Source organism: Macaca nemestrina, chromosome 1, assembly GCF_043159975.1.
Source record: "Macaca nemestrina isolate mMacNem1 chromosome 1, mMacNem.hap1, whole genome shotgun sequence".
Classification (NCBI taxonomy): Eukaryota; Metazoa; Chordata; class Mammalia; order Primates; family Cercopithecidae; genus Macaca; species Macaca nemestrina.
In genome coordinates this window covers 139,225,536-139,253,328 of record NC_092125.1, presented here as the reverse complement: position 1 = coordinate 139,253,328, position 27,793 = coordinate 139,225,536, and the positions used below count along the sequence as shown (strand labels likewise).

Genomic DNA, 27,793 nt, shown 5'->3' with positions numbered 1-27,793 from the left:
ACATCATCGTAACAGATGGTGAAGAATGTTCCTCAAAATAAAGTAGGGTAAGGGGATGGGAACCCTGAAGGAATGTTGTTTATAGAGCCATAGATATGTAGATCTCTTCAGTCTGGAAAGATCCCTGTGATAATGTGACATTTGAACAAAGACCTTAACAAAGTAAGGAAGCAAGCCTGCAGATCCGAGGGACGGGTTGGGGGCTCGGGGGAGAGAAACGTGCTTCTGGCATGAGAACAGCAGGTGGAAAGGCCCTGAAGAGGAAATGCACTTGGTGTATTAAACAGTCAGTAAGGAGGCCGACGTGGCTGGAGCAGAGGAACATGGAGGAGAAGGGAAAATCATGAGATGAGGAAGAAAGTTGGAGGCTAGATAATGAAGCATCTTGGAGGCCAGGGTTGAGACACCAGGTTTTACTCTGAACAAGAGAAAAAGCCAGTGGAGGCATTTGACAGAGAGGGCTGACACCATATGACCTTGATTCTGAAAGGATCTCCCTGAATACAGTGTGGAAAATGGACTGATGTGAGGTGGTAGTGGAAGGAAGAGGCTGGGATTGGGAAGGTTGGGTGGTGACAGGAGATCAGATTCTGGATTTGTTTCTCAAGTAAAGCCAGTAGGATTTGCTGGTGGATTTTTTACTTCTAGATTTAAACTTCAAATGCTGGTTCTGACAAAGAGCTTGGAAGCAATGAAATTTAAACTAGATGAATGGAGAGAGCTGGGGATCTGAAGAACTCAATTACCTTTACCCTATAGAGGGGGATGCTTACCTGGAAACACCTGGTCAAGGTACCAAGCGAGTAAGCCGTAGACAGCAGCATCAAGGAGCATCATCTGCATGGACATCAGGAAGCTGAATTCGTCCCCTTCCGTGGGACTGTTCCCGATGTTGCTCCACTGCAGCCCCAGGCCTTGCTCTTCAAAGCGAACCAGGTACTCAGTGCCAAATCCAAATGCCACCGGAGACAGCAGGCTCTGCAGTGAGGCAGAGAGGGCACAGAAAATGAGCAGTGCCTTTTATCCAATGCAACAGCACCCAGATGCCCTCAAGGTAGAGGGGAGGGCCAAAAGAGGGTCCCCATTGCCTCCCAGTGTAAGGTCACCTCAGGAGGGGTGAAGGCAGTCTTTCTCTAGACAGCTAGGGGGAGTTCAGAGTGTCTGTCTGCAAACAAGAGAGTCTCTAGCTATACAGTCACAAAAAACATGAAACAATTCTCAGCCCAGCCCTAACCCACAGTTGCGAGACCTATAGCTTCCTAGTGATCTATGTACCCAAGAAGGTGGCCTCAAAGTTCCATCTGCCTACTCAAGGATTACCAAAATAGCCCAGCTCTGCCCACAGATGAGTCATAAAGATTTCTTGCCACTAATCCATTGTGATCATTTTAGAAAATTGGGTGCTATAAATGGTAGCGATTAATTTCTTATTTAACCTAAGAAATGAAAGGCAGATGCCCTGACACCTCTGGAGCCTAATAAGTGTGAGTCGTGAGAACAAGTCAGACTTTCTGTCTTTTCCCAGCGAGGGCAGGTGGTCATCCCTTCTTGACTCTACAGCACAGAGACAGGGAGACTCCGGAGGACGAGGGGAACTGCACCCTCCAGGGCCAGAGGCTGATTAGAGGGTGGAAATGGCCCATTTGAAAACAATTAGAGAAAAGACAGTGCTCTTTGTCTGGGTCTGGGAATTGTGAACTAGGAAGTTTCTCAGGCCATCAGAAGTCAGTTTCTGGAGTCCTCTCCTGGCCGGCAAGCCTGACTCTGTGGACAGTCTCATTTCTGCACTTCTTTCTGCAAGCACTCGTAGAGCATGTTAAAGATACTTGTGGAAATACTCCAAGTTTGTTCTGAAGCAAAACAAAAACTTTTAATTAATGGAAACATCTCTTTAGACAGAGAGTAAAGTGGCGAGCTCCTTCCCTTCTGATTCTTCTCAAAGAGTGGGAAAGGAAAACCAGTGAAATGCGCTGCTAGCTCTCTCTTGTGAGTAAACCAAGGGACCCATGAGTTGAACTGGTTTTTTAATGACTTTCAGGGACAGATGAATCAAGCAGGTGTGGTGAGCTCACTGTTGCATCGCTCAGGGTGAGGACTGCTCCCACTTTTGCCCCTGTACCTTTTAGCCTCACATGAACCTTTTAACCTTAGGTCAAAGGCAAAGTGGATGCCCTTAAAGGGCAGGCTGGGTCTTCAGGACTGCTACAGACCCTTCCAAGGAAACGTGTCATAGGACAGGGGCCAGCCCAAGGGCCTCACCACAGCCTTCTTCAGCTCAGCGGTCATGCGGTCCTGCCAGGCGAAGCACAGGATGTGTGGCAGGTAGAGGGTGAAATAGATGACGCCACTACAGGCTGCTGCCACACTGGCCTTGGAGAAGAAGGTGCTGAGCAGAAAGCATAGCATGATGGTGGCAGTGGAGAAAGCCAACAAGAACAGGAAGAGGATGAATGGGTCGCTGTAATGTAGGATTCTTCCATGCTGAAACCAAGAGGCCACGCGTCAGTAATGCCTGCCCTTGTCCGGATGCCTTCTCACTCTGCCCTAAAGGGCTCTCTCCCACGAGCCTGTTGTTACTGTCTAAATTTCTACAATGCACACTCCATGCGCTGAGTTCCTTTAATCCTAGGAATGCCATTTTCCCTGGGAAGAGTAACACATTAGACTCCTATCAGTCATCAGTAATGTTAAAAAAAATTAATTGGGAGACCATTAGGCTGAAACGGCCCCAGCATTCTGTGTTCCTACATCAGCAAACCAAAACCCAACTCAGAGAAAGTTAACTAGTCACAAACTGCCCACTACTTCTAATCAGGCACTTTCCATGTGAACCAATCAAATACTTGCTTTGTTTTTCCTGTCTTGCTTCCCTACCCCTCAGAGGTGCCCTGAACCACTTGTGATCTGGAGCCTCCTGTGAATCACTGTTTGCTGGAATCAACTCTTTAACATTTTAATGTGCCTCAGTTTCTCTTTTAATAGTATTTATTAAGTGTTAAGTAAACAAATCCTCGGTGAGAAGAGTGGTAATGTGGAGAAATATGGCTGGGACAAGGGAGGAAGACCTGGGTAGGGCGTCTTGGAGCATCTCCAGGGCCCTGGATAAACCAGGTATATGGGAAACAAAAGAGGGAGATGGGAGGGGACTCCAGAGGAGCTTCGACGTTTTGCCTGGGGCCTGGCCTGCCCAATACCATCATCTGTACTTGATTTTCTGAGATTTGCTACCCACACAGGTGAAAACATCAGTAATTAATCCAAATCACTTGGAAGTGGATTGATCCTTCCCATCCATGAATATCACACAAATACATTTCCTAGCATCTGCTGGCAGTATTCAGTAACTTTCACATTAACCAATTAATCAACCACTTTGGCTATGTAGAAAATAGGACCAAACTAGCAACTTTCACTAGGGGAACTGCTATCCAATTGCACTATAGGATAAACTGAGATTGTCAAATGTATTAGACCTTCTTGGTTATCCTTTGCTGGAGGCATCCTATGAGGCAGTTTACTCTCTGAACACACAAGTGAGTACATAGAACTCATCCTGTGCTCTTCCCAGGAACATAAAGGAACAAATAGGTCCACGTCCTAAATGAGTTCTGATCAACTGGCAATAGTTCGCTGGAGTTTTGGGTTCCTCTCATAGAAAGGAGAGACCGATGGCAGTATCTGTGACGGGCATGCGAGAGCTGAGTGGAAAGAACGTGCCTTTTGTCTGCTGCGGCTGCCATTTCTCCTTTCTGCTCTCCTGCCTGTGGGTACTGACAGAACAGACTGAAAACAGACAAAACAAATGGCAAGGGGGGGGCGGGGCACAGAAGAGACCCATGCTTAACCAGAACCCAAATCAGAGGAAATCTAAATAAAAGTCTAGATTAGGACTCAGAGCTCCTGATTTTGTGCGTCACTCACATGCAGCTCCATAAAAATAAGTCCATGGCGAACATGTGGCTTTTGGATGGAATCACTTTAAGGTAGTTGTTGCAGTTCTCAGAAGAATGAAATCAATTTCTTTTTTATGTTTTTTTTTTAGACAGAGCTTTGCTCTGTTGCCCAGGCTAGAGTACAGTGATACAATATTGGTTCACTGCGACCTCCACCTCCTGGGTTCAAGAGATTCTCCTGCCTCAGCCTGCTGAGCAGCTGGGACTACAGGCATGTGCCACCACACCTGGCTAATTTTTGTATTTTTAGGAGAGGCGTGGTTTCACCATGTTGGCCAGACTGGTCTGGAACTCCTGACCTGAAGTGATCTGCCCGCCTCCATCTCCCAAAGTGTTGGGATTACAGGCGTGAGCCACTGCGCCCGGCCTGAAATCAATTTCTTTCTTTCTTTTTTTTTTTGAGGCGGAGTTTCACTCCTGTTGCCCAGGCTGGAGTGCAATGCCACGATCTCGGCTCACGGCAACCTTCACCTCCCAGGTTCAAGCAATTCTCCTGCCTCAGCCTCCCTAGTAGCTGGGATTATAGGCACGTGCCACCAGGCCCAGCTAATTTTGTATTTTTAGTAGAGACGGTGTTTCTCCATGTTGGTCAGGCTGGTCTCGAACTCCCGACCTCAGGTGATCCACCCGCCTTGGCCTCCCAAAGTGCTGAGATTACAGGCATGAGCCACTGTGCCCGGCCTTGAAATCAATTTCTTATCCTTGCTCAAAACAAAGTCCCATAAACTTCTAGGACTTCTAGGACCACAAACTTCTAGGACTTTTCACTGACTTAAGCCAGAGGTGTAACTCACTCTGTGACCCTACAGTTTCACCAGCTGTGGCTTCCTCTGATGGCCACTTTTCTTTTTGTTTCTAATAGCTTGAATAACAAAGGGACCTTCCCATTGTCCCTGCTTCCAGCTTCTTTCCTGTGTTGCTGAGGTGGGGAGGAAGAGACAAGGGAAAGGTGGGAGAGTCATTCAAAGGAAAACCCTGTTTTGGTGTGGAAAGCTCTGTTTCCGTCATCACTGGAACAATGTTCTAGTTCCCACAAAGAGAAACCCTTTTGTGCATGAAACTCCTGGTGAACGTTTTTTACCTCACATCATGAAAGCTTTGAAGACCTAATGGCCCATTCTTACGAGGGCAGATCTCAATGCTGCTTATCAACAAGGCAGGCAAAGTCTCATGGCTGTTGCTAGTCAGATGTTTACACATTTTTACTCCTTTAATTCTGAGGACACAAACATGTTGGTACTGGGAAAGGGAGCAGACTGAGGGATGGGAAAGAACAAGGGAACCCTAGATGAGGACAAGGGGCTCAGCTCCTCCCCTCATCTCTTAGAACTTTGGTACCCTTTGCAAATGTAAAGCCACATCCAGGTGGGGTCAGGTTGTTTGAGCAGAATGACCTCTACCTTAGCATTTGTTGTGCTAGGACTCTAGCACAGGGCATAACCAAGGCCACAGATCACTGGATCACAGATCCACACTAAAAAGACAAAACCTTCAGATTTAGTACATTTTACTGTAAGGAGAAAGGGCAAGATTTGGCTTCACTGGAGATGTTTTGTTTGAACAGGATCTGATGGAATATTTGTGGATCAGGTAGGTACCTGATATGGGCCGGCATGGGATGGGAGACACTCAGCCAGTCTGTGGTCACTACACACACTGCCTAGTGTGGTGCAGCACTTCCTATCATGATGGGGAAGAAGCAGAACAAGCTCAATCCATCCATCTCCAGAGCCTGCAAAGCCTGAAGTCTAAAAATTATACCAAATTCCATCCAATAAAATATAAAAAATGACCTAAATTTATATCCTTATCATTTAACAAGTACAAACAATCATCTACGGTGGAGGAGCTAAAAACGAAGGATAGCAACATATTGCAAAATAATGTTTCATTTCCAAGTCTAGCTCTCAGAGGAGTTGCGAGTTTGCAGAGGACAGACCAATGGAAGCTGCCTGTGGCTATAAAAACTCCTTATCACTGAGAAAGGATGGACTCCAAATTCCATCCTTTAAAGAGAGAGAGGTCTTGGAGATTTTTCAGGCAGCAGAATGTTTTTTGGTGAAGCCATGTAGGAGGTGACCATGATGGTGATTAGTAAATAATCCAAATCTCCTCCCCTACTGCTACTGGAAAGGCAAAAGCCTTTCCCCATTTCAACTCTAGCCAGTAGTTACAATTGTAAGCCTAGGAAAACACTCCCTGAACTGATTTCTTCTGTGTTTGGAAAGAGAAGACTACTTTAATTACACTATTACCCTGTGCAGGGCTCTGCTAATAGCAGCTTCTCCAGATGGTCGTGGAATGGGACTGGAAAGTCTGTGTGGACCATGGACCCCTGGGCAGGAAGTGGGAGATGGGAGGATGCTGTGATACAGTGGCTCCTTTGGGAGATTTCGTCTCTCTGAGTGTCTCCCACCTTGGCTAAAAGGAAGGACTGGGAAGCTAGATGTCACGCTCTCTTTGGTGGCCAGATGTCTAATACAGGCACATGAACAGGATGAAAGGGGAGAGGAACCAAAGTATTCAAGATTTTCTGGGCCTTCTCCATTTGGCTTACCATGATGAATATCGTCAGGAGGAAGATGCTCATTGACATGATGGAGAAGCTGTCCAGGAACCAGGTACACCAAATCACTGCATTGGAGACACCCTGATTTTTCAAGGTCTCCTTCAGTCTCAATTCCTTCTCCAAGACGATGCTCTTCACATTCATAGAGACAGAATAGATCCATGCCAGCACCATGAAGATAGGGAAACAGCGGTTCAGGATGATCATGAAACTAAAGCAAGAGGAGAGAAGCAGAATAGTAGAGTGTTCTGTACCTGGTAGATGCAGAACAAATGTTTGTTGAATTAATGTGTTGAGAACAAAGCCCAGATGGAGGGAAATGAAAACAGGAAAACCTCCCCTGGACATTCAATGGGCTGGAATCTTTTAATACATTCCACGTTAGCCCTGAAGCATTATTTTTTGTTTATAGCAGAGTGCTGGCTTTCTGGTTAGCCCAGGTGAATGCTCTGCAAGTAAAATGTGTCAATAAAATTATATCCTCTATGTGAAAGATCTCCCCTGTTTAAGGCCTTGCAAGGACAAGACTGCAGAGTTGATGATGTGGATGGGATCTGAGTAGATAGCTACATGCTGACACCGAAACCCAATAGTGTGGAGCACTGACAAGGGCAAGTGGTGGTGGTAAGATCAATAACTTGGCTCCCCAAGGGGTCAGCCACCCCAGCACAGTCTGCCCTGGTAGGTCAAACTCTAGTTACACAAAAAGATACACAAAATAACTAATCAGTTTGGCACTTTCAGAAGGAAAATGATCCATCAATAAATCAGTTATCCAACAGACACTGGCTCCACCACCAGCCATGCACAGGTGGACTAGACCCTGGTATATCCACTCGGCAAACAGGGTAGATTTGATATACTGGAATGACTTTGTTGTGAACTTTACACATGTTTTCCCTGTGTTTCATGTGCTAGTAAAGCCCTTGGGATTATTATCTATTGAAAACTGTTGTGTGTTGTCACTGGAAGGGCCCAATTCCAGCATGGGAGGGTTTCAGGAAGGGAAGCACACATTCGTAAAGCCTGCATTTCTGGGACTGGCCACCAGAGGACTCTCCCACACCAAATGACCTAGCTCCCTATTGCCTCCCCACATCCACCTCACTTCCCCACGAGCCACTCCCATTCTGATCCTACAGTGGACCTGGGCTTTTGCCCCTGGATCCATTTCCTAGCTCTGCCTATTGTCCAAACCCAAACTAACTGCAGATTGGCCACTGTTATCTCAAGTTTTCTGTAGAGCTGAGGCTAGAAAACCCATTGGACAGTTATTAAAAGACGGTTTCCTGTGTCCACACTGAGTTTTAGGTGAACTCAATTGTAGGTCTCTACGGCTGTTTTGGTAGTGTGTCTGACCCCATCTGTAATGACAAATGAGCCCTCCCAACCCTGCACCCCGGCCCTTTCTCTACCACCCCCCAAATCCATGTTCAGCGAAACAGTAGGCTGCTTGCTTGGCTTGCTGCTGGTCAACAGATATACAGGCCTGGGATGGGGGTGTCCAGGGAGGCAGGGCTTGAGCTCATCCAACACATTCCTCTGCCTCGTCATTGAGCATACATCATGGAAATGTTAGTTAGGGAAGGGGCTGCATTATTCCAGGGCTCCCAGGAACCAGACCTACTGGCCATGCAGAGTCCAAAATGAATGCTGATGTGGCAATCATTGGGCAAACATTCTGACCAGAACCCTTCCACATGCCAAACATACTATACAGTGGGGAATTTGTCCCCTCCCCGAGCCTCACTTCCCTTGCTTTAATTTTCCCCTTCCCTTTTCCAGCTACAACACCATCTCTTTTCCCTTTCCCACCACTGCACTGACTCATCTGTGCCTGCCTGGAGCTTGGGAGAAGCAGGTTCCTCAGTCAGAGCTCCATGCTCTCCAGTTTGGCTCTGCTCCCTGGGGCTCTCTCCAAAGCCACTGAATGCTTGAGAGCACCCCAGCCCACCCCAGCCCACCCCAGCACCCCCATTAGCATGTCATGGAGGAGGGTCGCAAACTTCGGACTCACGAATCGTCCACGAAGCAGGGGTAGGGCATCTGCTGGAGGTAGATTCCAACTGGAGCCTCCGCCTGCACCTGGCTCCTTGTGATCCCCTGTTCAACCATGTCCTGCAGATAGGCAAACCCACCCCAGATGTACCGGAAATCTTCCACAGGATCAGCTCTGGGACCAGAATCCCAGTACCTGAGAAGACACAGAGGGACAAAGGATGGGAATGGGCTCGGACAGCTCACTCACACCTCCTGACCACAGGGTGACTTGGAACGCATTCTCTTAAAACCTTTATCTGGCCGGGTGCGGTGGCTCAAGCCTGTAATCCCAGCACTTTGGGAGGCCGAGACGGGCGGATCACGAGGTCAGGAGATCGAGACCATCCTGGCTAACACGGTGAAACCCCGTCTCTACTAAAAAATACAAAAAAAAAAACTAGCCGGGCGAGGTGGCGGGTGCCTGTAGTCCCAGCTACTCGGGAGGCTGAGGCAGGAGAATGGCGTAAACCCGGGAGGCAGAGCTTGCAGTGAGCCGAGATCCGGCCACTGCACTCCAGCCTGGGCGACAGAGCGAGACTCCGTCTCAAAAAAAAAACAAAAAACAAAAAAAAACCTTTATCTTAAATGTTTCCAAAGGATCTAATTCTACTTCCTAGTCCTCAGTTTAAATCTCAGTTTTGAATATTAGCCACAACGTAACTCTGTAATTGCTTTCATTCAAGGACTCTTTGTGGAGCTTTATAAAATATCTTTTTTTAAAATTTAACTTAATTTTATTGATTTATAGGCCAAGTCCAGTCTCAATCCCTTTCTCTCTACCAAATGTAATTTCCCACTGACTTTGGAGAAACACAGCGAGCCCTTCCTGAAACATCACCTGTCTTTAATCTTATTGGTTTTCTCCACCACGTCTATGTCCATTCGGATCTTATACTTCACGTGGGGTGGTAGAGAGCTGGTCCAGGGATACATGTCAGGGAACACCACTCCGGCCCAGAACCTGTTTTCCTCCAGTAGAGACAGGGCACGTTGGGTGAGCTGAGTTTCATCATTGTAGCTTTCAAACTTATCCAGGACCAAGCACTGCAGAGAGTCACAAAGTTGAGAGAGTTTGAGGAGGACCAACTGCAAAGACTCAACTGCACACACAGAAAGGCAGAGGATAAGAGCTGCTGCCCCAGGAAATGGTCAAATGCAAGGAGGCCTATAAACTTAATGTTTGCTTAACTCCAGAGTCTGGTGTTAAGTTTTCAATGTGTCCAGATGTAGGGGTGCAAGAGAGCTTGGAAATGCTGACGTGCTCTTATGCCTGCAGAGCTAGTGAGGACCACACTTTCCAGATGTCCAAGGCTGTCCAAATATGCAAGTCCTCAAAATGACAAAAATACTCCAGGCTTTTACTCCCCAGCATGGGGAGGCGAGGGAGTGGGGTCACACTGGCTACAGCCTGCTTTGAAGATCAGAAAGACTGACTATTAAAGAGCTTTAAAGAGAGAGAGAAACATTCCTAGCATTGAACCTTTCTGGCTCTCTCCAAACACACAGGATAGCCAGCTGAGGGAAGAGCAAGGAGGAAGAGAGAAAATAACAGACAGCCAAAATGACTTAGTCAGGGAAATCACTTCCAATTACAATTGTGTGACAAGTAATGCCGGGGGAGGAGGAATTTCTATAATATGCCTCTTTTCTTCTCCTGCAAGAGGAAAAAAAAAAACCGTTACCCACAAAAGAGCAGAACTAAGAATGTTTAAAAATTTGAATATGAAGGTTGTCCTCTTGTATAGATTTGTTAAAGCACTTATATTGTTACTTGCATCTATTTCCTTTTCTTTAACCTCTTGTTCCTATCATTGCGAGGGCTATTGGTGTTGACATTTCTTTCTTAGCGTGTAACTCACAAGAGGTCAGATGGTGTTGTCTGGATTAAGTTGTTCCCTGAATGCATACTGAGAGTCTGCAACGTGCCAGAGCCTGGTCAACTCTAGAAATACAAGAAGGAAAGATAAACATCTCTTCCTAAAAGAAAGTTGAGAGCTAATGATGGAGAGGATTGGAGTAAACCAACAACCATAATGTGAAGGATCAGGTTCTAATGAAAGCAAGCCCAGTGTACTGGGGAAGCCCAGCGGAGGGACGCAGCTAAGTCTTCCTGGAGGTATCAGGGAAGGCTGCCTGGAGGAAGAGCCTCCTGAGTAGGAGGATAAGCAGGAATTAGCTGAAGAGAGGAAAGTGGGGGAAAGGTCAGCTGAGGCTCAGGGAACAGCACATGAGGTATCTGGGGACCTACAGGAATAGAGCAGTGGTTCCCATCTGTGGCTGTGCTTTAGAACCACTGGGGAGCTTTAAAAGATACCTATGCCAGGCCCTACCCCAAACAATTAAATCAGAATCTCTAGTGGCAGGGCCAGGGCATCCATATCTTGTAAAAAGCTCCCCAGGTAATTGCAAGGCACAGAAGGGAGTGTAGGGTCAAGGGAGGTGAGTGTGACAGCAGCACTAGAAAGGAGGGTGGGACCAGACGGTTTGCCCTGCGGGACTCAGTAGTGTGAACGCAGGGCTTCCCCAGACACCTGCTTTCAGTGCTAAGACCAGGGGAGTTCTGGGCAAGCCTTAAAGAGCCATAGGAGCTAATGCAGGGTTTTAAGCAGGGATATCACCTATGGGATCGGACTGTGATCACCGGTAGTGGAGAAGGGGGAAAGCAAGCAGGAAGACTGGGCTATTGACGTACTGCAGGCTTTAAGCAACAGATTCATCGCCACAAACTATCTGTCAGTTACCTGGAATCCTCATTTTACTGAAGAGGAAATTGAGCTTTATAAAATATCTTATTTATTTGAGAAGACCTCCCTGAGGTCACACAGAGAGACAGTGGCAGAGCTGGGACTCCCTCCCCAATTTCACCTGCAGGCCCAGAGTTCTTACTGCCACACCAGGAACCGTGGGAAAGGCTGGATCCACAGCCTGGCACTCGGCACCCTCACTACTGTCTTGTCAAGTAGGCGGATCAGCAATTACTACTTATCCTCACTTGGCAGCCCAGGAACTTAGGTTCAAGGAGGCTGAGTGAGTCCCCCAGGGTGGTAGAGTAGGTATCAAACCCCAGTTCATTTGATTCCACAGCTATTACCCAAGAAAGAAAGAAATGAAAAAGGCGGATAGGACATAAGGACCTGACCACAGAACCAAGCTCCCCTGCATTGGGAAGAAGCAGGCAAATCCAACTCATTCACCAAAACCCCTGACTCCCGAGTCCCACCTGCGCCTCAGAGCGTGCACCGGAAGCCTCCGGCAATTCAGAGGCTGTGTTTGAACAAGGGGCTGCGCACCCACACTTCTTGGGCCTCCTGAACTAAACTGTCCCACCTCAGCCTCCATGCCCTGGGGATGGGTCCCATGTAATGTTCTTAGTCTTCTAGATAAAAAGGAAGAAAACAAAGAAAACTATTAGTGTTCCAGCTGATATGGGCAGAGGAACACAGGTACATGAAAAATTCTAAGGGGCCCAGGCTTAAGTGACACCATGCTGATGAGATATTAATAATTACCTTAAAAGGAAATGGAACTGGTATTTCTTTGGGCCCAGGCTTAAGTGACACCATGCTAATGAGATATTAATAATTATGTTAAAAGGAAATGGAATTGGTGTTTAAGAAATACCAGTATGTGTAGTCACCCACCATAGAGCTAAGGGAAATGGCTAATTTTCTTTAGGCAGTGATTCTCTCACCAACAGGCATTGCCCAGCCTAACACTGACCAGTCCTTAAATGAGATGTAGGACTTAAACAGGTCACACCCCAAAAGTTCTCAAGAAGTGTTTGTTTCTTCTGGACAGAAATAATGTAAGATTTGCTATTTGATTAATAGCTTGGGTCTGTTGAGGGCGAGGGTAGGTGGGATCTAATATGTAGACCGTTAGCACAGTCCCCGACTATGGGCCTGGCATACAGTGTTTGTCAGTACCTAACCCACCCGATCACACTGCTCGACGACAAAGGATTGACAGTGTGATGCTTGGGCCAGGGGCTTCTGAACTGAACTGCTAGAATACATTTTAAAAATATGCATTTAAATTAGCTTTAGGGAGACCTCAATGTTCTACAAAGATAAGTAGTAAAATAATCTCATTTTATTGGTTTGTCAAGTTTAGAACTGCATATAGAGAAGTTTAGTATTGGCAATTAGAGTGAATCTGCAATTTAATTCCTAAAATGAAAAACAAAATTATTTGGGGAGATGAAAGTCTTTGCTCTTCATGTTGTGACACACACATAGAATGTTCTACCCGTTCACTCAGTCATGGGGCATTTGGACAGAGCCCTATAGGGCTTGTGGTCTGATGTTCTTACTTGGCTGGTGAAGAATTGGGATCAGAGGAGCAAAAGGCCTTGCCCAAGGTCAATCTAGGTCAGAAGCAGAGCCTGCATCCATGTCTTCAGTGCTGAGCCTGCAGAGTGCCACTGTTCCCTATTGTTACTCTGAGGAAAAGCCACACTCTAGCCACAAGCTGGGGTGTAACATCCCTGAACAAGAAGATCTTCTGCCCAGAGCAGCACCGTTCAGTAGAACTTTCTGCAGTGATGGAATTGTTCTATATCTGCCCTGTCCAATATGGCGGGCCGGAGCCACAAATATCTACTGAACACTTAAAATGTGGTTAATGCATCTGAGGCATTGTGTTTTTACTTTTAATTAATTTAAATTGAAATAGCCCTGCATGGCTGCTGGTTACTGTATTGGCCAGCACAGTTCCAGAGACAGTAAATTCCTTGAGGCTGGGGCCATGGCTTGTTCACCATGGTCTTTGGAATGGCATTTTGTCATGACAGGACCTCGATATATGTTTACTGAGTTGAGTTGGTTTGTGTGTTTTGAATATAACTCTGCATCCTACCTTAGAATCACATGATAAACCAGGAGAAATTAATACAACGTGAATTTTTGCTACAGTGCTAATGACAGTATAACTCTTAAAACAAAAAAGCTAGTAAAAATAAATACATTTTAGTAAGATGACTCTCAGAGCTATCTGCCCCATTCTCTTTGAACTCCCCTTTCATGTCTTAAGGGGGAAATCTATACAGGAATAAGCAGCTGATGTTTTCAGTGGCATTGCTGACTCCTGTGATGACGTGGGCTCCATCCTGGCTGGTTTATCAGGCAGCTGATTCATAGTCATGTTTCCTGATGCATCCCCCTAGATTGATACCTTGATAATCTCTAGAGGGAAAAAAACTTAAAAGATTCTCAAATGTTCATTTACCCTAAAACATCTGACCCATTTTCAAAGGTGCTTTGTCTTCCTTGTCTTGCAAATTGGTGTAGCATACTGTTTAAGAGTCTAACAGACCTGTTGCCATTTCCTAATTGTGTGACTTCTGTTTCCCTACCTACAAAATTGAGCTATGCCCCATCTCATAGGTTTGTTCTAAGGATCACATGAGATGGTGTTTGTGAAGGCTTACACGTGCCTCCCTGTAGGAATAAAAGCAGATGCTTACTGAAGGCTTACTACCTGGCCAAAACTGGCCCAAGGACTTTACTCATATTCACCCATTTCATTCTCACAACCACCTTATGAGGTCCAAGTTCACTTAGGAGGCACGACTAAGCAAAGTAAACCTCTGGAGAGATTCTGTGTTTTTAACCACTGTAGTATACCAAACCGTCTCACCAATAGTGAGGACCTGATAAATACCATTTTTATGACTGTTTTTGCAAAGTATCTTGAAAGTCAACAGACTTTTAAGCCCCAGCCAGGTTACCTTTTAGCCATGACAGCTGTTTATCAGGGGAGGAAGGGAGCTATTTTCTTTAAATAATGTGTCTGGGAACATATCCCATCCTGAGCTGATCCATAACACCTCATCTGGTTAGAACAATGCTATGGACAGATGCCAAAGCCCATGTCCCAGCTGGGCAGTAGGGGAGGTGAGAGGGGGTGGGTCCTCACCCACTGATGCTCGCTAGCTGCTTGTCGGTCATTAGGTGAAAGTCAGACAACTCTGCCCACAGGAAGGCCTTATAAAGCTAATCCTGAATGTCATCCTCCCCACGTCTTCCCAAGGTCAAGGTAGAGCAATTGTAGAAGCTGCTTTGGACATGAATCAGATGTTCCTGGGTCACCCTCTGAAGTATGAGTCATGAGGTAGCCTGGTATTCTCATGGGGAAGCCACCTGCCTTGCAGCAAGTGACCTCATTCCCTATCGGTAGTTGCTTTGATCCCTGAAGTCAAAATCTTGGCTAATGGACATGTATATGAGTGCACATGTGTACATAAGTATGTTTGGGAGACAGAGACGAATGAATAAACTCTCAGCAGAGGTTTTTGATTTTGATATATTTGATCTGATTAGCTCGTAAGTTAGAACATAGTAGGTTCTAGGCGGCTAAGGCCGTGGAGTCTATGTGTAAAAGCTGTCTGCTTCTACACTAAGAGTAACTATGCAATCATGAATGTTAGGGAAGAATGTAGGTAGACAAGAACTGGCCAGTGTAAGGTGCTCAAACCTAGCACCACTAGTGGGAAAAGAAATCAAAGAGCATCTTTGTTGAATAAAAACACAGTGTCTTGAGGCCTCAGAGGCAGTTTCTGGACAAATGTTATAGCCAGAGCTCAGAATCTCAAAGAGAACCTCTTTGATAATGCCCTATGACAGCCAATGGCAATAAAGCAAGAAAAGGGCTTTCCTCCCGCCCCTTAGTTTCCTAACTGCTGTGGCTGAGCCCAAGTGGCAGGACCACTACCATTTGAAGTCCACTCAAGTCCTACAGCTCTTTGTTGGTTGTTTTGCTGGCACTCACCAGGAAGCAGAGTTCACCCTGGTGGAAGAGGTTTGAGCGCTCTCCAGCGCAGGCAGCTGTGCTCAGGACCTCTGGAGAATGCAGTCATTTGTTTACACAGCTAAATCAAACACCTCCTTGGGAGGACAAGCTGCAGTAGCAGCAGGCTTCCTTCTTTCACTGTGACCTCTCTGTCTCTAATTCAAACACATTTGGTCATAGACACATTAAATTATCTGTCAGGTGGGAAACGATGTCCAGTGGAGGCCCAGAAAGAAAGAAAATCTTTCTTTTTGTTTAAGCTTGATGATCAAAGTGGGGAGCAACCCTGCGCTGGCGTGGCATAAGAGGACATGTTTTGACTAATACACCCAGGACGTGCTAGGAGTGAGGTCTTCGAGGGTAAGGGAGCCACGTCCCCCTTAGAGATGTTGGCTGTATAATCCCACCTCTCACATCTGTAACTCCTAAACTCAGGCTGAGAACAAAGTGGACGATGAATGCCCATGGAGGGCTCGAGTGGCCCTGCTGGTGTCAAGGTAGACACCTGGGGTTCCTTTTGAGAAATGCCAGTGGATGTGGGCAAACATCCCAGAATGAGTTTCCTGGCAAATTTAAACAGTAACATTCAAGATTTATTTCCCAGGACATGGAAAAAGCCACTGGATAAAATAGCCTTGGGCTGTGTTGGTTGGAATGGCGAGTTAGACGCTGAAGGGACTGCAATAAATTTTATCTTGCACGCTGGGCACCGCAAACAGACATCTGAAACATTCACCCACAGAGAGTAAGGAAACACATGACGACTGGAAAACAAAGGGACAGGAAATGCACAGCTGTTAAAAAATGTCTGTCTCTAAAACAAACAAATTAAATACAATAATGAAACAAATAAAAAGATCGAGTTGGAGCACAAAGATTCACACTGGGGCAAAGCCACTAGGCAACGCCTGTGTCTAACTGGGTCCAAAGGAAGAGAATCACCTGGCTGACAACTGCAGGGCACTTGAGCTCTCAAAGTTTCTTGTTGAATCATCCCAACAACTTAGGCACATGGGCGCTACTATATTCAAAACATTTGATAATCAACAGAGCTGGGCACTGACCAATCAGACCACATTCTGGCCACAAACACCCATTTTAGCCGCACCAGTGAATGTCACTTGAACTGCAGTTCGGGTTATCATCCTCAGTTTTCAGGCAGTGAAACAGCAATGTTGCCTCCAATCACAGAGCCCACTGGTACAAGAGATGGTGTCCTTTCACCCATAGGATGAAGCTTTTGCAAGCCATACCGGCTGACTCCAGGCACTACTGCTTCTCCCCTGATGCTGCAGCCACACCTCTGCCCAGCCTGTCCACTTCTCTTGAGCTTCACACCTCTGCGCTTTGCTTATGCTCTTCCTCCTGCCTGAAACTGTCTTTCTTCCTTGCTTAGCTGGAAAATTTAACCTTTACAGCCCAGAGCATCAGTTATGAGTGTCTACTCTATGTGACTACAGCTCCACTAAGGTAAGTTGGGAAGTCAAAAAGAAAAGTAAGGCAGTTTCGGCCCTTGAGGGGTTCAGGGCCATGAAGGTGCAGAAGCGTATAAACAAATCATGATCAAGGGCTACAGGGAAAGGAATGGTGCATAGAAGAAGGCCCGAAACATAGGACCGGAGTCCCGAAGCATGGGTGTGGGTGTTGACCAGTCAGTCAAATGGGGGAAGGATGGAAAGGTTCAGTGGTACCAGGTGGGAAGCCTGGGGCAGTCCCATAGAACATGGAAGAAGCATGAAGGGCTAGATGGGGAAGGCCTTTACTTTATTTATTTATTTATTTATTTATTTTTTGGAGACGGAGTCTCGCTCTGCCGCCCAGGCTGGAGTGCAGTGGCCGGATCTCAGCTCACTGCAAACTCCGCCTCCCGGGTTTACGCCATTCTCCTGCCTCAGCCTCCCGAGTAGCTGGGACTACAGGCGCCCGCCACATCACCCGGCTAGTTTTTTGTATTTTTTAGTAGAGACGGGGTTTCACCGTGTTAGCCAGGATAGTCTCGATCTCCTGACCTCGTGATCCTCGTGATCCGCCCGTCTCGGCCTCCCAAAGTGCTGGGATTACAGGCTTGAGCCACTGCGCCCGGCCAAAGCCTTTACTTTAACAGCAATGAGGAGTAACTGTGGAGCTGCGGGTGCTAAGTCATAGCAAGCCTGGGGTTTTAGAAAGATCTTGCTGGAAGCAGTTGGGAGCTGAACAGCAAGAGACTGAAGGCCTGGCAACCAGCTAAAAGAGACAGTACAGGCTTCTGTAAACAGAGGCCATAAATGGGGAAGGAGGAGGAATTTCAGAGATAATTTGGAGGAAGAATTGACAGTGCTTAGAGGATTTATAATGTTTTGAATTGGATTTGTACAATCTGTTTCTACTCTATCAGATTGAATTATGTTCTGCCAGTCCTCTGAGATACCGCTATTATGGCATTATTTAACGACACACTTATCTCTCCCATGTGAGCTTCCAAGGAATCAAGGATTAACAGCATTTATTCAAGTGTGGGTAGTTCAATCCATGCAAATGCATGAATGACTGAATGAATTCACATCTTTTTGGTTTCCTACTCTAATCTAGCTACTTTCAAGCAGAAAAATCTAATCATAATAGTGCCTATTATGCTGCATATTACAAAATAATGTCTGCCTTCATTGGATTCACTATATAATTTATCCAGACAATACTTACTGAGCCCCTATTAACATGGGCTGCATATGATAGCAGAAAGCGCTTTCTCATCAGAGTCAGGCAGCTCTGGGTTAGAATTCCAGATCCCCCATTCAGCTGTTGTATTATGTTAGACTGTCAACCTCTTTGAGTCTCTGTTTTTAATTCTATAAAATGACAACCATGCTTACTAGGCAGGTAATTGGGAGTATGGCATGAGATGAAATGTAAAAGTGGCCAGCAGGTGGCTGGCTCATAGCAGGTTCAATATCAGTCCACCCTATGAGCTCCATTGATTACTATTTGGACCTCCACCTATGACCCCAGCCTACCCCTTGCCCACGTTTTCCTTCTTCAGGCCAGTTAAATGTTTCTTAGAGGCATGAAATGAGGTCATTGCCTATGAGTTACTTAGGATCTAGTTCATGGCCCTTGAAATATGATTGTTTGTGTGATGTAGACTTCTGTGCTCTTTCTCACAATCCCCTGATTTCTCCCTAGCCTTCCAATGCACATCTAGAATCAATAAATTAATAGAAGAAAGCATAGGACAGATAATTCGCAAATATTTATACATCTGACTCTAAAGCACATTACATGATCAGCAGTTTTATCTTCTTAATCCTATTTTTTCTTAGGTTATCCTGAAAAATACATTCCCTGAGTCCATTCTGTTTGGGTGGTGGTGGCATGTGGCCAGGAACATGCAAGGTGCAGAGAAAAAATAGTCCAAAACTCTGGCCTTTGAGAATTCATCAGCAAGATAATCACCACATAGATAATAAGGAGTTATGCACGTGTATTGACTGTGCTGACAGCAGAGGAAAAAGCAGTTAATGAACACGTTTTTTCACAGCTTAGAGAAATACAGTGGTTACTGATTAAAGTATAATTTTATGCCTTGATCAGAGGTATTTTTGTATTAAAATCTGGCTGAATTCAGCTTCCTGATGTGAAATTCAAGACCTGAAAATCAAATATATTATGAAATGAAAATACACTGTGAACTCTGAATAGTATTTCATCTGTGCCAGGCCTAATCTTTTGCTAAACAAAAAATACAAAGGGGAGGGATGTGTATGTTTGTTTTAACTGAAGGGTAATAAGAAGAATAATGTATTAATTTTTCTAATTGTGCTTTTCTCCAGAAGCAAAATATATCTGAATACATTAGAACTATAAATGAATACACATACCAGTTTAAGATATTTGCCCGTATGAGGACCCATTTGTCCTGTGTCCTCAGATTTGGAGAAGAGGGTGATTGGAAGGCCCATGGGAATGAATGTCTCCCCATGCGTGACGTGAGGCTCCCCAAACCACCATCATCTATTTTCCTACTCCATCGCCTCCCTTCTAACCGGGCCGTCTGACTTCCATTTATTTCCTCCTGCTAAGGGGAGGGGATCAGAGGAAAGACAGAATGTATGTATAGGGTGAATGAGATTGCAGTCGTCATTGTGGAGAGGGTCTGAGACATCAGACCATGGTCCACAGAAATGCCAGCATGGTGCTTGGGCCGCCCTCCTGGGAGGGGCCTATACTCTCTACTCAGAGCCCCCAGGCAGCCCAGTGAAGCAACATCCTTGCTTTCCTGCCCTGGAGAGACCTTCAGAGCCATCAGCAGAGAGTTTTCATGGCCTGTCTGCTACTAAGCCATCCTCAGGGTGGGGAGGTGAATGATTTCCAAGTCTCCTCCAGACTTCCCAAAACACAAGAACAGAAGCAGAAAATTCCAGGACAAGTCACAGTGACGTGTTTCTTCCTCACACATTTCCTCCCTGCTGTCTTTTCCTTTCTGTTCATTGCTCCCTTGTTTTCCTCCTCCCCCACCCAATGGTAGGAAGACCAGAAACAGCCTTATCACAGCTGCTGGGCTTCTGCCCCCATCATACCCCTCTGCTCAGAGGCCCTCGTGAAGCCCTGGTGGCCAGGGAGGATGTGATTTGCAGCTCTGTGATTCCTAGAGGAGCACCAGCTTGGAGGCCTATTTACAGGAGGCACTAACATCATTTTCTCTCCTGAGCAATGTTTTTTGGCTTGTATTTTGTTAAAAAGCTAATATTTATTAAGTGCTTACTATATGTCAGTGCTTTGCATGAATTAGCTCATTTAATTCTCATTAACAAGCCTATTAGGTAAGTACTGTTAATATCCCTATTTTATAGATTTGGAAACTGGGCACAGATAATAGGAATTTGAACCCGGGCAGTGTGGGTCCAGAGACTGAATTCTTAACCATTTAAGCAACTAATGTATTTTAAGTATCTATTGGGTGCCTGGGGCTGCATTAGGTACAAGCTGCATGGAAAAAATAATCCTTCTGGAAAACAAGCCATTTACGTCATGATACAAATGTCAAGTAGACAAGGTGTATTCTTCATAGTACTTCACAAAAACATTGTGAGAACCACTGAACTCCATGCTGCACAAATAAAGCAATAGAGTCTCTCTCCTCCATCCACACTCCCGGCACAGGTCCTGCTTATGTTATAATAGCAGTGGGTGGATGGTGGTGGGCCTGGGAATAAGGGCTTAGCAGGTAGAGGCACCATGAGAGGAGGGAGATGTTAATTGAGTAACTGTACAAGGGAACTCCAAGGTCCCACAAATCTAATAGGTCTGTAAACATGCAGATAACCAGGCCTCTTCCCTGGAAATTCCAAGCCAGTCGATTTGGGTTGATGCTTAAGAGTCTGTTTTGTAAACAGACCAATAGACCAGTGGAACAGAACAGAGGCCTCAGAAATAACTCCACACATCTACAACCACCTGATCTTTGACAAACATGACACATACAAGCAATGGGGAAAGGATTCACTATTTAATAAATGGTGTCGGGAAAACTGGCTAGCCATATGCAGAAAACTGAAACTGGATCCCTTCCTTACACCTTATACAAAAATTAACTCAAGATGGATTAAAGATTTAAATGTAAAATCCAAAATCATGAAACTAGAAGAAAACCTAGGCAATACCACTCAGGACATAGGCATGGGCAAAGACTTCATGACTAAAACACCAAAAGCAATTGCAACAAAAGCCAAAATTGACAAGTGGGATCTAATTAAACTAAAGAGCTTCTGCACAGCAAAAGAAACTATCATTAACGTGAAGAGGCAACCTGCAGAATGAGAGAGAAAATTTTTGTAATCTACCCATCTGACAAAGGTCTAATATTCAGAATCTATAAGGAATTTAAACAAATTTACAAGAAAAAAACAAACAACCCTATCAAAAAGTGGGTGAAGGATATGAACAGAGACTTCTCAAAAGAAGACATTTATGTGGCCAACAAACATATGAAAAAAGCTCATCATCACTGATCATTAGAGAAATGCAAATCAAAACCACATTGAGATATCATCTCATGCCAGTCAGAATAGTGATTATTAAAAAGTCAAGAAACAATAGATGCTGGTGAAGCTGTGGAGAAATAAGAATGCTTTTACACTGTTGGTGGGAATGTAAATTAGTTCAACTATTGTGGAAGATAGTGTGGTGATTCCTCAAGGATCTAGAACCAGAAATACCATTTGACCCGGCAATCCCATAACTGGATATATAACCAAAGGAATATAAATCATTCTACTATAAAAATACATGCACATGTATGTTTACAATAGCAAAGACATGGAACCAACCCAAATGCCCATCAATGATAGGCTGCATAAGGAAAATGTGGTACATATACACCATAGAATACTATGCAGCCATAAAAAGGAATGAGATTGTGTCCTTTGCAGCGACATGGATGAAGGTGGAAGCCATCATTCTCAGCAAACTAACACAGGAGCAGAAAACCAAACACCGCATGTTCTTGTTTGTAAGTGGGAACTGAACAATGAGAACACATGGACACAGGGAGGGGAATATCACACACCAGGGCCTGTTGGGGTGGGGTGGGGGGCTAGGGGAGGGAGAGCATTAGGACAAATAGCTAATGCATGTGGGTCTTAAAACCTAGATGATGGGTTGACAGGTGCAGCAAACCACTATGGCACACATATACCTATTTAACAAACCTACACATTCTGCACTTGTATCCCAGAACTTAAGGTAAAATAAAGAAAGAAAATTTAAAAATTAAAAAAAAAATCCTGTTTTATAAAAAGCATTCAAGGTCATTCTTGTCTTCAGACAAGTTGGTGATCACTTAGTAGTTGCTTGCAGTTTGGTGCTGCTGCCATGACTGGCACCTTCTGAAAGGCCACTGGGGAGCCTGTGCTGCCACTTCCAGAGTTTGGAAAGAGAGGGTCATACACTCTGGAAAATTGTGGTGGCACCAGGGCAACAGCAAGTCCTCAAGAACACCAGGTGACAGATAGAGCAAGGCTTTTCCTCACTAGTTTGTTATCCTCAGGACTCACAAGTCTGAGACAAGAGGGCATGCTCCCGAGGGCCCTCGAGTTTATTCCCTCTCCTATTGCTCACAGAAGCCCCTACCTTCCAACAGTTCTAGATGACACAGACCCAGACCTGGCCCATGGGCAAGAGTGATCTGCCCTTAGATGGAGTCATTTACTGGAAGTATGAGGGCAAGAATTTGAAAATGACTGAGATGTGCTCCCTGATTCTAAATAACTCCCAGATTCTAAATAGCTGCCCAGCCAGAGATGGATATGTCAACAGCCAACTCTAATCTAGCTGGGAGAGGGGTCCGAGAGAGGTGTGAAGAGAGGGCCAGGAAGCACGGAGGAGTGAATGACTAAACCTCCGTCAAAGCAGAAGTGACATTTGAGAGCTGAGTGTTGAGTCTCAAAGAATGAATGAGTAGAAGCTCAGCAGATGAGGAAACGGACAGTCATTTCAGGCGTTGGTAGACATACACTTTTCTACCTTGCGTTTCCTCTTTTGGGGAAATATCTTCCTCCACTTCACAGTAATCCTGCTCATAGTAATGACCCCGTGGTGGGTAGCTGACCCAGGCCTCCCAGTCAGAGTACACAGGGGTGGGTACAGGAGCCAGACTGACAGGGAAACTCTCTAGGAGCATGCTTCTGCTATGGAAGGGGATTTTTGGTGTATAGATGACTGCTAAGGGCTGTAAGCAGGTAGGGCACCAGCAGAGGAGAGGGCCTGGCTAGGGCTGACGCTGAGCAGAGATGAGTAAACTGTGAGGTGGAAGGACACAGGGGCTCATGGTGGCTTCCAACTCTTGGATCCCCCTGAACTTCATTATTTATGTTCACCAATAAATGCTTTATTTTTGTTTAAGCAAAAAGCTTGTGACCAAAAGCGCTCTAATAAATGAGCAATGAAAACAGCATTTGCAAAGGGTAGAATCCCAAGAGATCATGGAATGGGAATGCCTGTGGGTGTGAAAGGGCCAGGTAGCAGACTTGAGGGTGTGCAGTGAGCAAGGGCTTGGAAGGTGGGGAAGGACAGATTTGGAAGGGACCTATGTTATTTGGGGGTCAAATCATTAAGATTTTAAATCGGAGAGCAATGTAAGCAGGATTGCGGAACATAACTCTGGTGCCAGTGTAGGGAAACGCCTGGGCCAACAGAGGCTAGACCCTGGAGTCCAGGGAGGAAGCCCTTGGAATGGGCTGGTGCAGAGATGACAAAGCCTCTAGTCCTCAGAGAGCCTGGAATGCAAGAGGCAGAGCTGAGAGACATTTAGGAGGGAGAGGAGACAAAACTTGGTAAGAGAAATCAGAAGGGCAGGCTCTGAACTCAGGCGTCCCCAGAGCTGGATCCTGTTTGCTTCTCCTAATGGTCATGCATGGGACCTTATTTAACCTCTTTAAGCACTGGCTTCTCATCTGCAAACTGGCAATGATAATGGTGCAAGCCTCGTGGAGCTGTGAGAATTAAATGAAGCAAATGTGTGTAAAAGCACTTGGCACAGTGCTTGGCATAAAGTTACACTCAGTAAGTGACAGCTACTGTGTGGAGGGTAAAGAAGGAAAATGAGGGATGACCCTGAAATCCCTCGCTTGAGAATTTGGGCAAACACTGATGATGTTAATTAGGATAGGAAATACAGGAGGAGGATATGTTTTATGGGCAAAGAGAACATACAGTTTTTGGAGGGGACGTGTTTAGGCTGATGTGCCTGTAGAACTTGGGGGCAGGAGCGTCCCGCAAACAGTGGGACCGTGGGGTTAAGGGGACACTGGCCATAGATGGCCACTCAAGCAATGGCAGACAGGAGAGGGTTGAGGACAGACGCAGATGCTCAAAGGGGGCTACAGGAGGAGGAGCCCAGCATGAGAAGGTAGGAGATGTGAAGAAGAAACAGTTTTCAGCATAGATAAGTTTTAAGTATGGATAAGCTATTAGAGAATGAGAACTGCACAGGGGATGCAGGGATTCTTGTTTCTTCAGTGGGGAAAATGAAAGCTTAAGTTCAAGATCACTTGACTTGCTAAGGGAGCTCTGCACGGGGCTATCTTCAAGGGGCCCACTGTGGGGCTTGCAGCCCCTTACCTCCAGGTATTTATTGACCAGGCGGAGGGTGCGATCAGTGATGTTAAATATGTCTCTCCAGTTCAAGTTGGCCATGTCGTCAGCCTGGCTCTCCTGAGGGCCCTTGTAGAGGAAGTTTAGGATGGCTTGAGCAGTAATACCTTCTTCACCAAGCTGCCTATTCAAAAAGTCTTTTACTGTTGGATTCCCCAGGATATCCTTGGGAAGAAGAAATACAGTCACTGCTTAGAAATTCCACAGGATCTTTGGTCTTGTTCTTCAGCCATTTCTAATTTTTAGTGATTGAAGGTAGAGAGTCTAAGGCTCCCTAAAGAGCGAGTGAGCTTGTTCCACTATGAGGCATACCTAGCTTTATCGCATTCCCCCAGTCCATGGGTCTCTAGAATAGAGGGAAGATGTGTAGGGGCAAAGGAGATGGGGGGCACTGAAAATGGTATATAAAAAGCTTTCTTTTGCTTATGGATATTTTTGTTTTCTTTTGAGTGTCCCTGCTATATAGAACTCTTGTCTTGGTTTTGCAAAGTTGAAAATGAGACCAGACAAACACACTCAACGATCTTTGGAGTTACAGAGCTGGCCTCTTGGGGAGATGCCTCTTTGAATTTGAGGCCCTTGAGTGAATTCATAAAAGCAGGAAACTCCAGGAAACCACTGGTCTTGTGGCAGCTTTTAGACTTCTCCCAGAATTCAAGAAACATATTTCTCATCCAAAGTCAGTGACCCCACTTGGTGACTGCTTGGAATGAGGGCCTTTGGGGCCTGCTTGTTGTATTTTGATCTAACTCCAATAGCGATTAACTCTTTGCTGGGAAAAGGAAACAAGTGGAACTTTCCTGCCCCCACCCTTTCCTCCTCCCCTCCCCTCCCCATCCTCCAACCCCCTCTTACTCTGATCATGTTCATCTGTGTGCTATTGTCAAAGAAGTACCAGATCTGGGGCCCTACTTCTTCCCACGCTTTGACCAACTTCCTAACGCGCTCCAGTTCTTCAAAAGTTGAGTTGGCCTAAAACCAGACAGAGATGGAGACAGAGACACGAACAGAGAGAAAAGTGAGAGAGAACTTTTGGTTGTGTCTTTTCTGCCCCTGTCACTTAGTGTTAGGGAAAGGCTTTTTAAGGAAGTGTTTTTATTTTCTCAGTCTATTGCCATTTCCCAGAACAATTCACCATCTCCCAACCTCCTGGGCTGACAGAATCTAATTTCTTAGTATCTCAGAAGTCCCTGTAATATTGATGGTATTATTTTCTCGGAACCTCCCTCGTTAAAGCTAGATTTGGACCCCCTGAGAGAAAATACTCTTCCTCCCTTCCTCCCTGTCTTTATCTGTTCTGAGTAGCCAGGATTCAGAGAACTGTGAACCCTTCCATTAGGGATATAATTCAAGCAGTGGGAAAGAAACCCTCATTGTAGGCTGCAGTACAGAGGGGAGGGCCCAGGCAGGGGCACTGAAGCAAAGCATTCCAGCGATGACTGTGGATGGGGGAGGAAATGCAAGAGTCCACTTAGCAAAAAACAAACATGAGACGTGCTACCAGGAAGGCACATCACACACACACACACACACACACACACACACACACACACACACACACACACACTTCTGGGAGGTCCAGGGTACACAGGGCAAGCCCAGCTGGGATCTTACATTCTTCAGTATCCTTCGTGCTGCAGGTGAATCAGGAGTGTACAGGATTTTTCCCATCAGCAAAGGCTTTGCCGCCCTCCAAGCGATTTTGGTTAAAGGATTTGACTCCAGGCTCTGGATCAATGCATTACAAAAGGATGCTGCCAGGAGAGAAGGGACAGATTTTACAGAAACTCCCCATTGCTTGTAACTCAACATAGTCATTAGTGTATCCACATCACATGTCTCATTCAACCCCATGCTGGAGGATTTGACGAATAACCTAAATTAATAGGCTGTACCCCACCATAAACAAGCTCATCATTAGTAGCAAAATGCCACAGTGCCTCTCAGTAATGGCCTCATCAGAGAAACAAAGGACGGGGCTTGCCCTGTGGTTTATTCTGCTTTAGAAGAAGGAGGCTGAGAAGCCTGCCTCTGATTACTGCTAGAAACTGAGGTCTTTCTCAGATGAAAGGGACTGAGAAGCCAAACAAAGCCCCCTACTTGGAATCTCAGCTTGAGCCTCCGTCATTTCCCTTCAATTAGCTGCTTAGCTGCTTTGTTGTGTGTAGCTATCTTAGAATCCTACTACTTTTGGCATGTCCCTTGCTGCCTCTTTTCAATTTTTAACTACAGGGGCACCCAGTTACATTTCTTCCCCACCCCACCCTCCTTTACCCCATAGAAGACAAAAAAAAAAGTGAAAGGTGGGGAAGATGATTTGCCAGGAATTTGCCATTCGGAATGTAATTTAGTACTACACATGTAGATTTTCACTGCAATGCGTTTGTAAAAGCATCCCACAGCCGTGTTTACTTGCCAGGGCCCTTCTGACCTGAGCTTTGCCTGCAACTCTGGGTTGCTTCCTTGCGGATCATTCTCTTCCTCTTGAACTTAGCCCTAGTTCAATTACATCAGTGGGAAATGGCCCCTCTGTTCCCTTTCCAAGTGGGCCTCAGTTCTTTCTGTGGTTCATGTCCAGAATTGCTTATAAGCAACGCCCCCTTTCTGCAAGGGGAAGTGGACTTTCTGGGAGAAGTCTCTTTGCCTAAGGCCACTCAACAAGACAAGATAGATGCAACCCCAGGTTTGGTTTCACCTGGAAGTGTTACACCATCAACTTTACCAACAACAGGGTCCAATTTATAAGCAGAACTCAGAAAACTTACTTGTTCTTCTGTCGTAAGAATAGATAGGATCCTTCCTTGTGGAGTCAATCCCTAGAAAGGCCTTATAGTTATTGTCTTCATACCAGTTGAAGGAGAGCACCCGAGAGCCGCCTCCCTCGGGGTAGCCACACAGGAGGTCAGACAGGATGCCCATCAGCTTTGTAAAGGTCTCTGGACCACCATTCTGCATGAGGGGCCTGGTCACCCACAGCAAGTCCTGCATACTCGGCCGACGGATAAACTGGGGCAAGGCAAAGGCTTCGGGTTATTTTAAGGCAGCCAGAGTCATAATCTACTGTGAGGCCAACGCTCCAAAGTTTGGGTTTGACTTCCACATTTAAAAGAAAACATCCATATTCTCAGCAATCCTTAATCCAGCTGCGAAAAACAAAAAACAAAACCTACAGCCATCTACTTAGGGACTAGGAGAATACTAGGATGAGCCTTAAAGAAAATCACAGAGTGGCCGGGCGCGGTGGTTCATGCCTGTAATCCCAGCACTTTGGGAGGCCGAGGCGGGTGGATCACGAGGTCACGAGATCGAGACCATC

The 27,793-nt window shown here is 45.7% G+C and overlaps 1 protein-coding gene across 1 annotated transcript in view; it reads right to left on the bottom strand.

The window, feature by feature from the left end:
- The window catches only part of LOC105485411 (ATP binding cassette subfamily A member 4), a 126,388-nt gene that overhangs the window by 59,783 nt on the left and 38,812 nt on the right, over positions 1–27,793 (bottom strand). The window contains exons 8-16 of the mRNA XM_011747756.3: positions 27,243–27,483; positions 26,092–26,231; positions 25,333–25,449; positions 24,445–24,642; positions 9,401–9,606; positions 8,540–8,716; positions 6,511–6,733; positions 2,260–2,481; positions 774–978 (exon numbers count right to left, since the gene is read on the bottom strand). Of these exons, the coding sequence (XP_011746058.2) occupies positions 774–978; positions 2,260–2,481; positions 6,511–6,733; positions 8,540–8,716; positions 9,401–9,606; positions 24,445–24,642; positions 25,333–25,449; positions 26,092–26,231; positions 27,243–27,483 (1,729 nt within the window). The remainder of the gene's footprint in view (positions 1–773; positions 979–2,259; positions 2,482–6,510; positions 6,734–8,539; positions 8,717–9,400; positions 9,607–24,444; positions 24,643–25,332; positions 25,450–26,091; positions 26,232–27,242; positions 27,484–27,793) is intronic.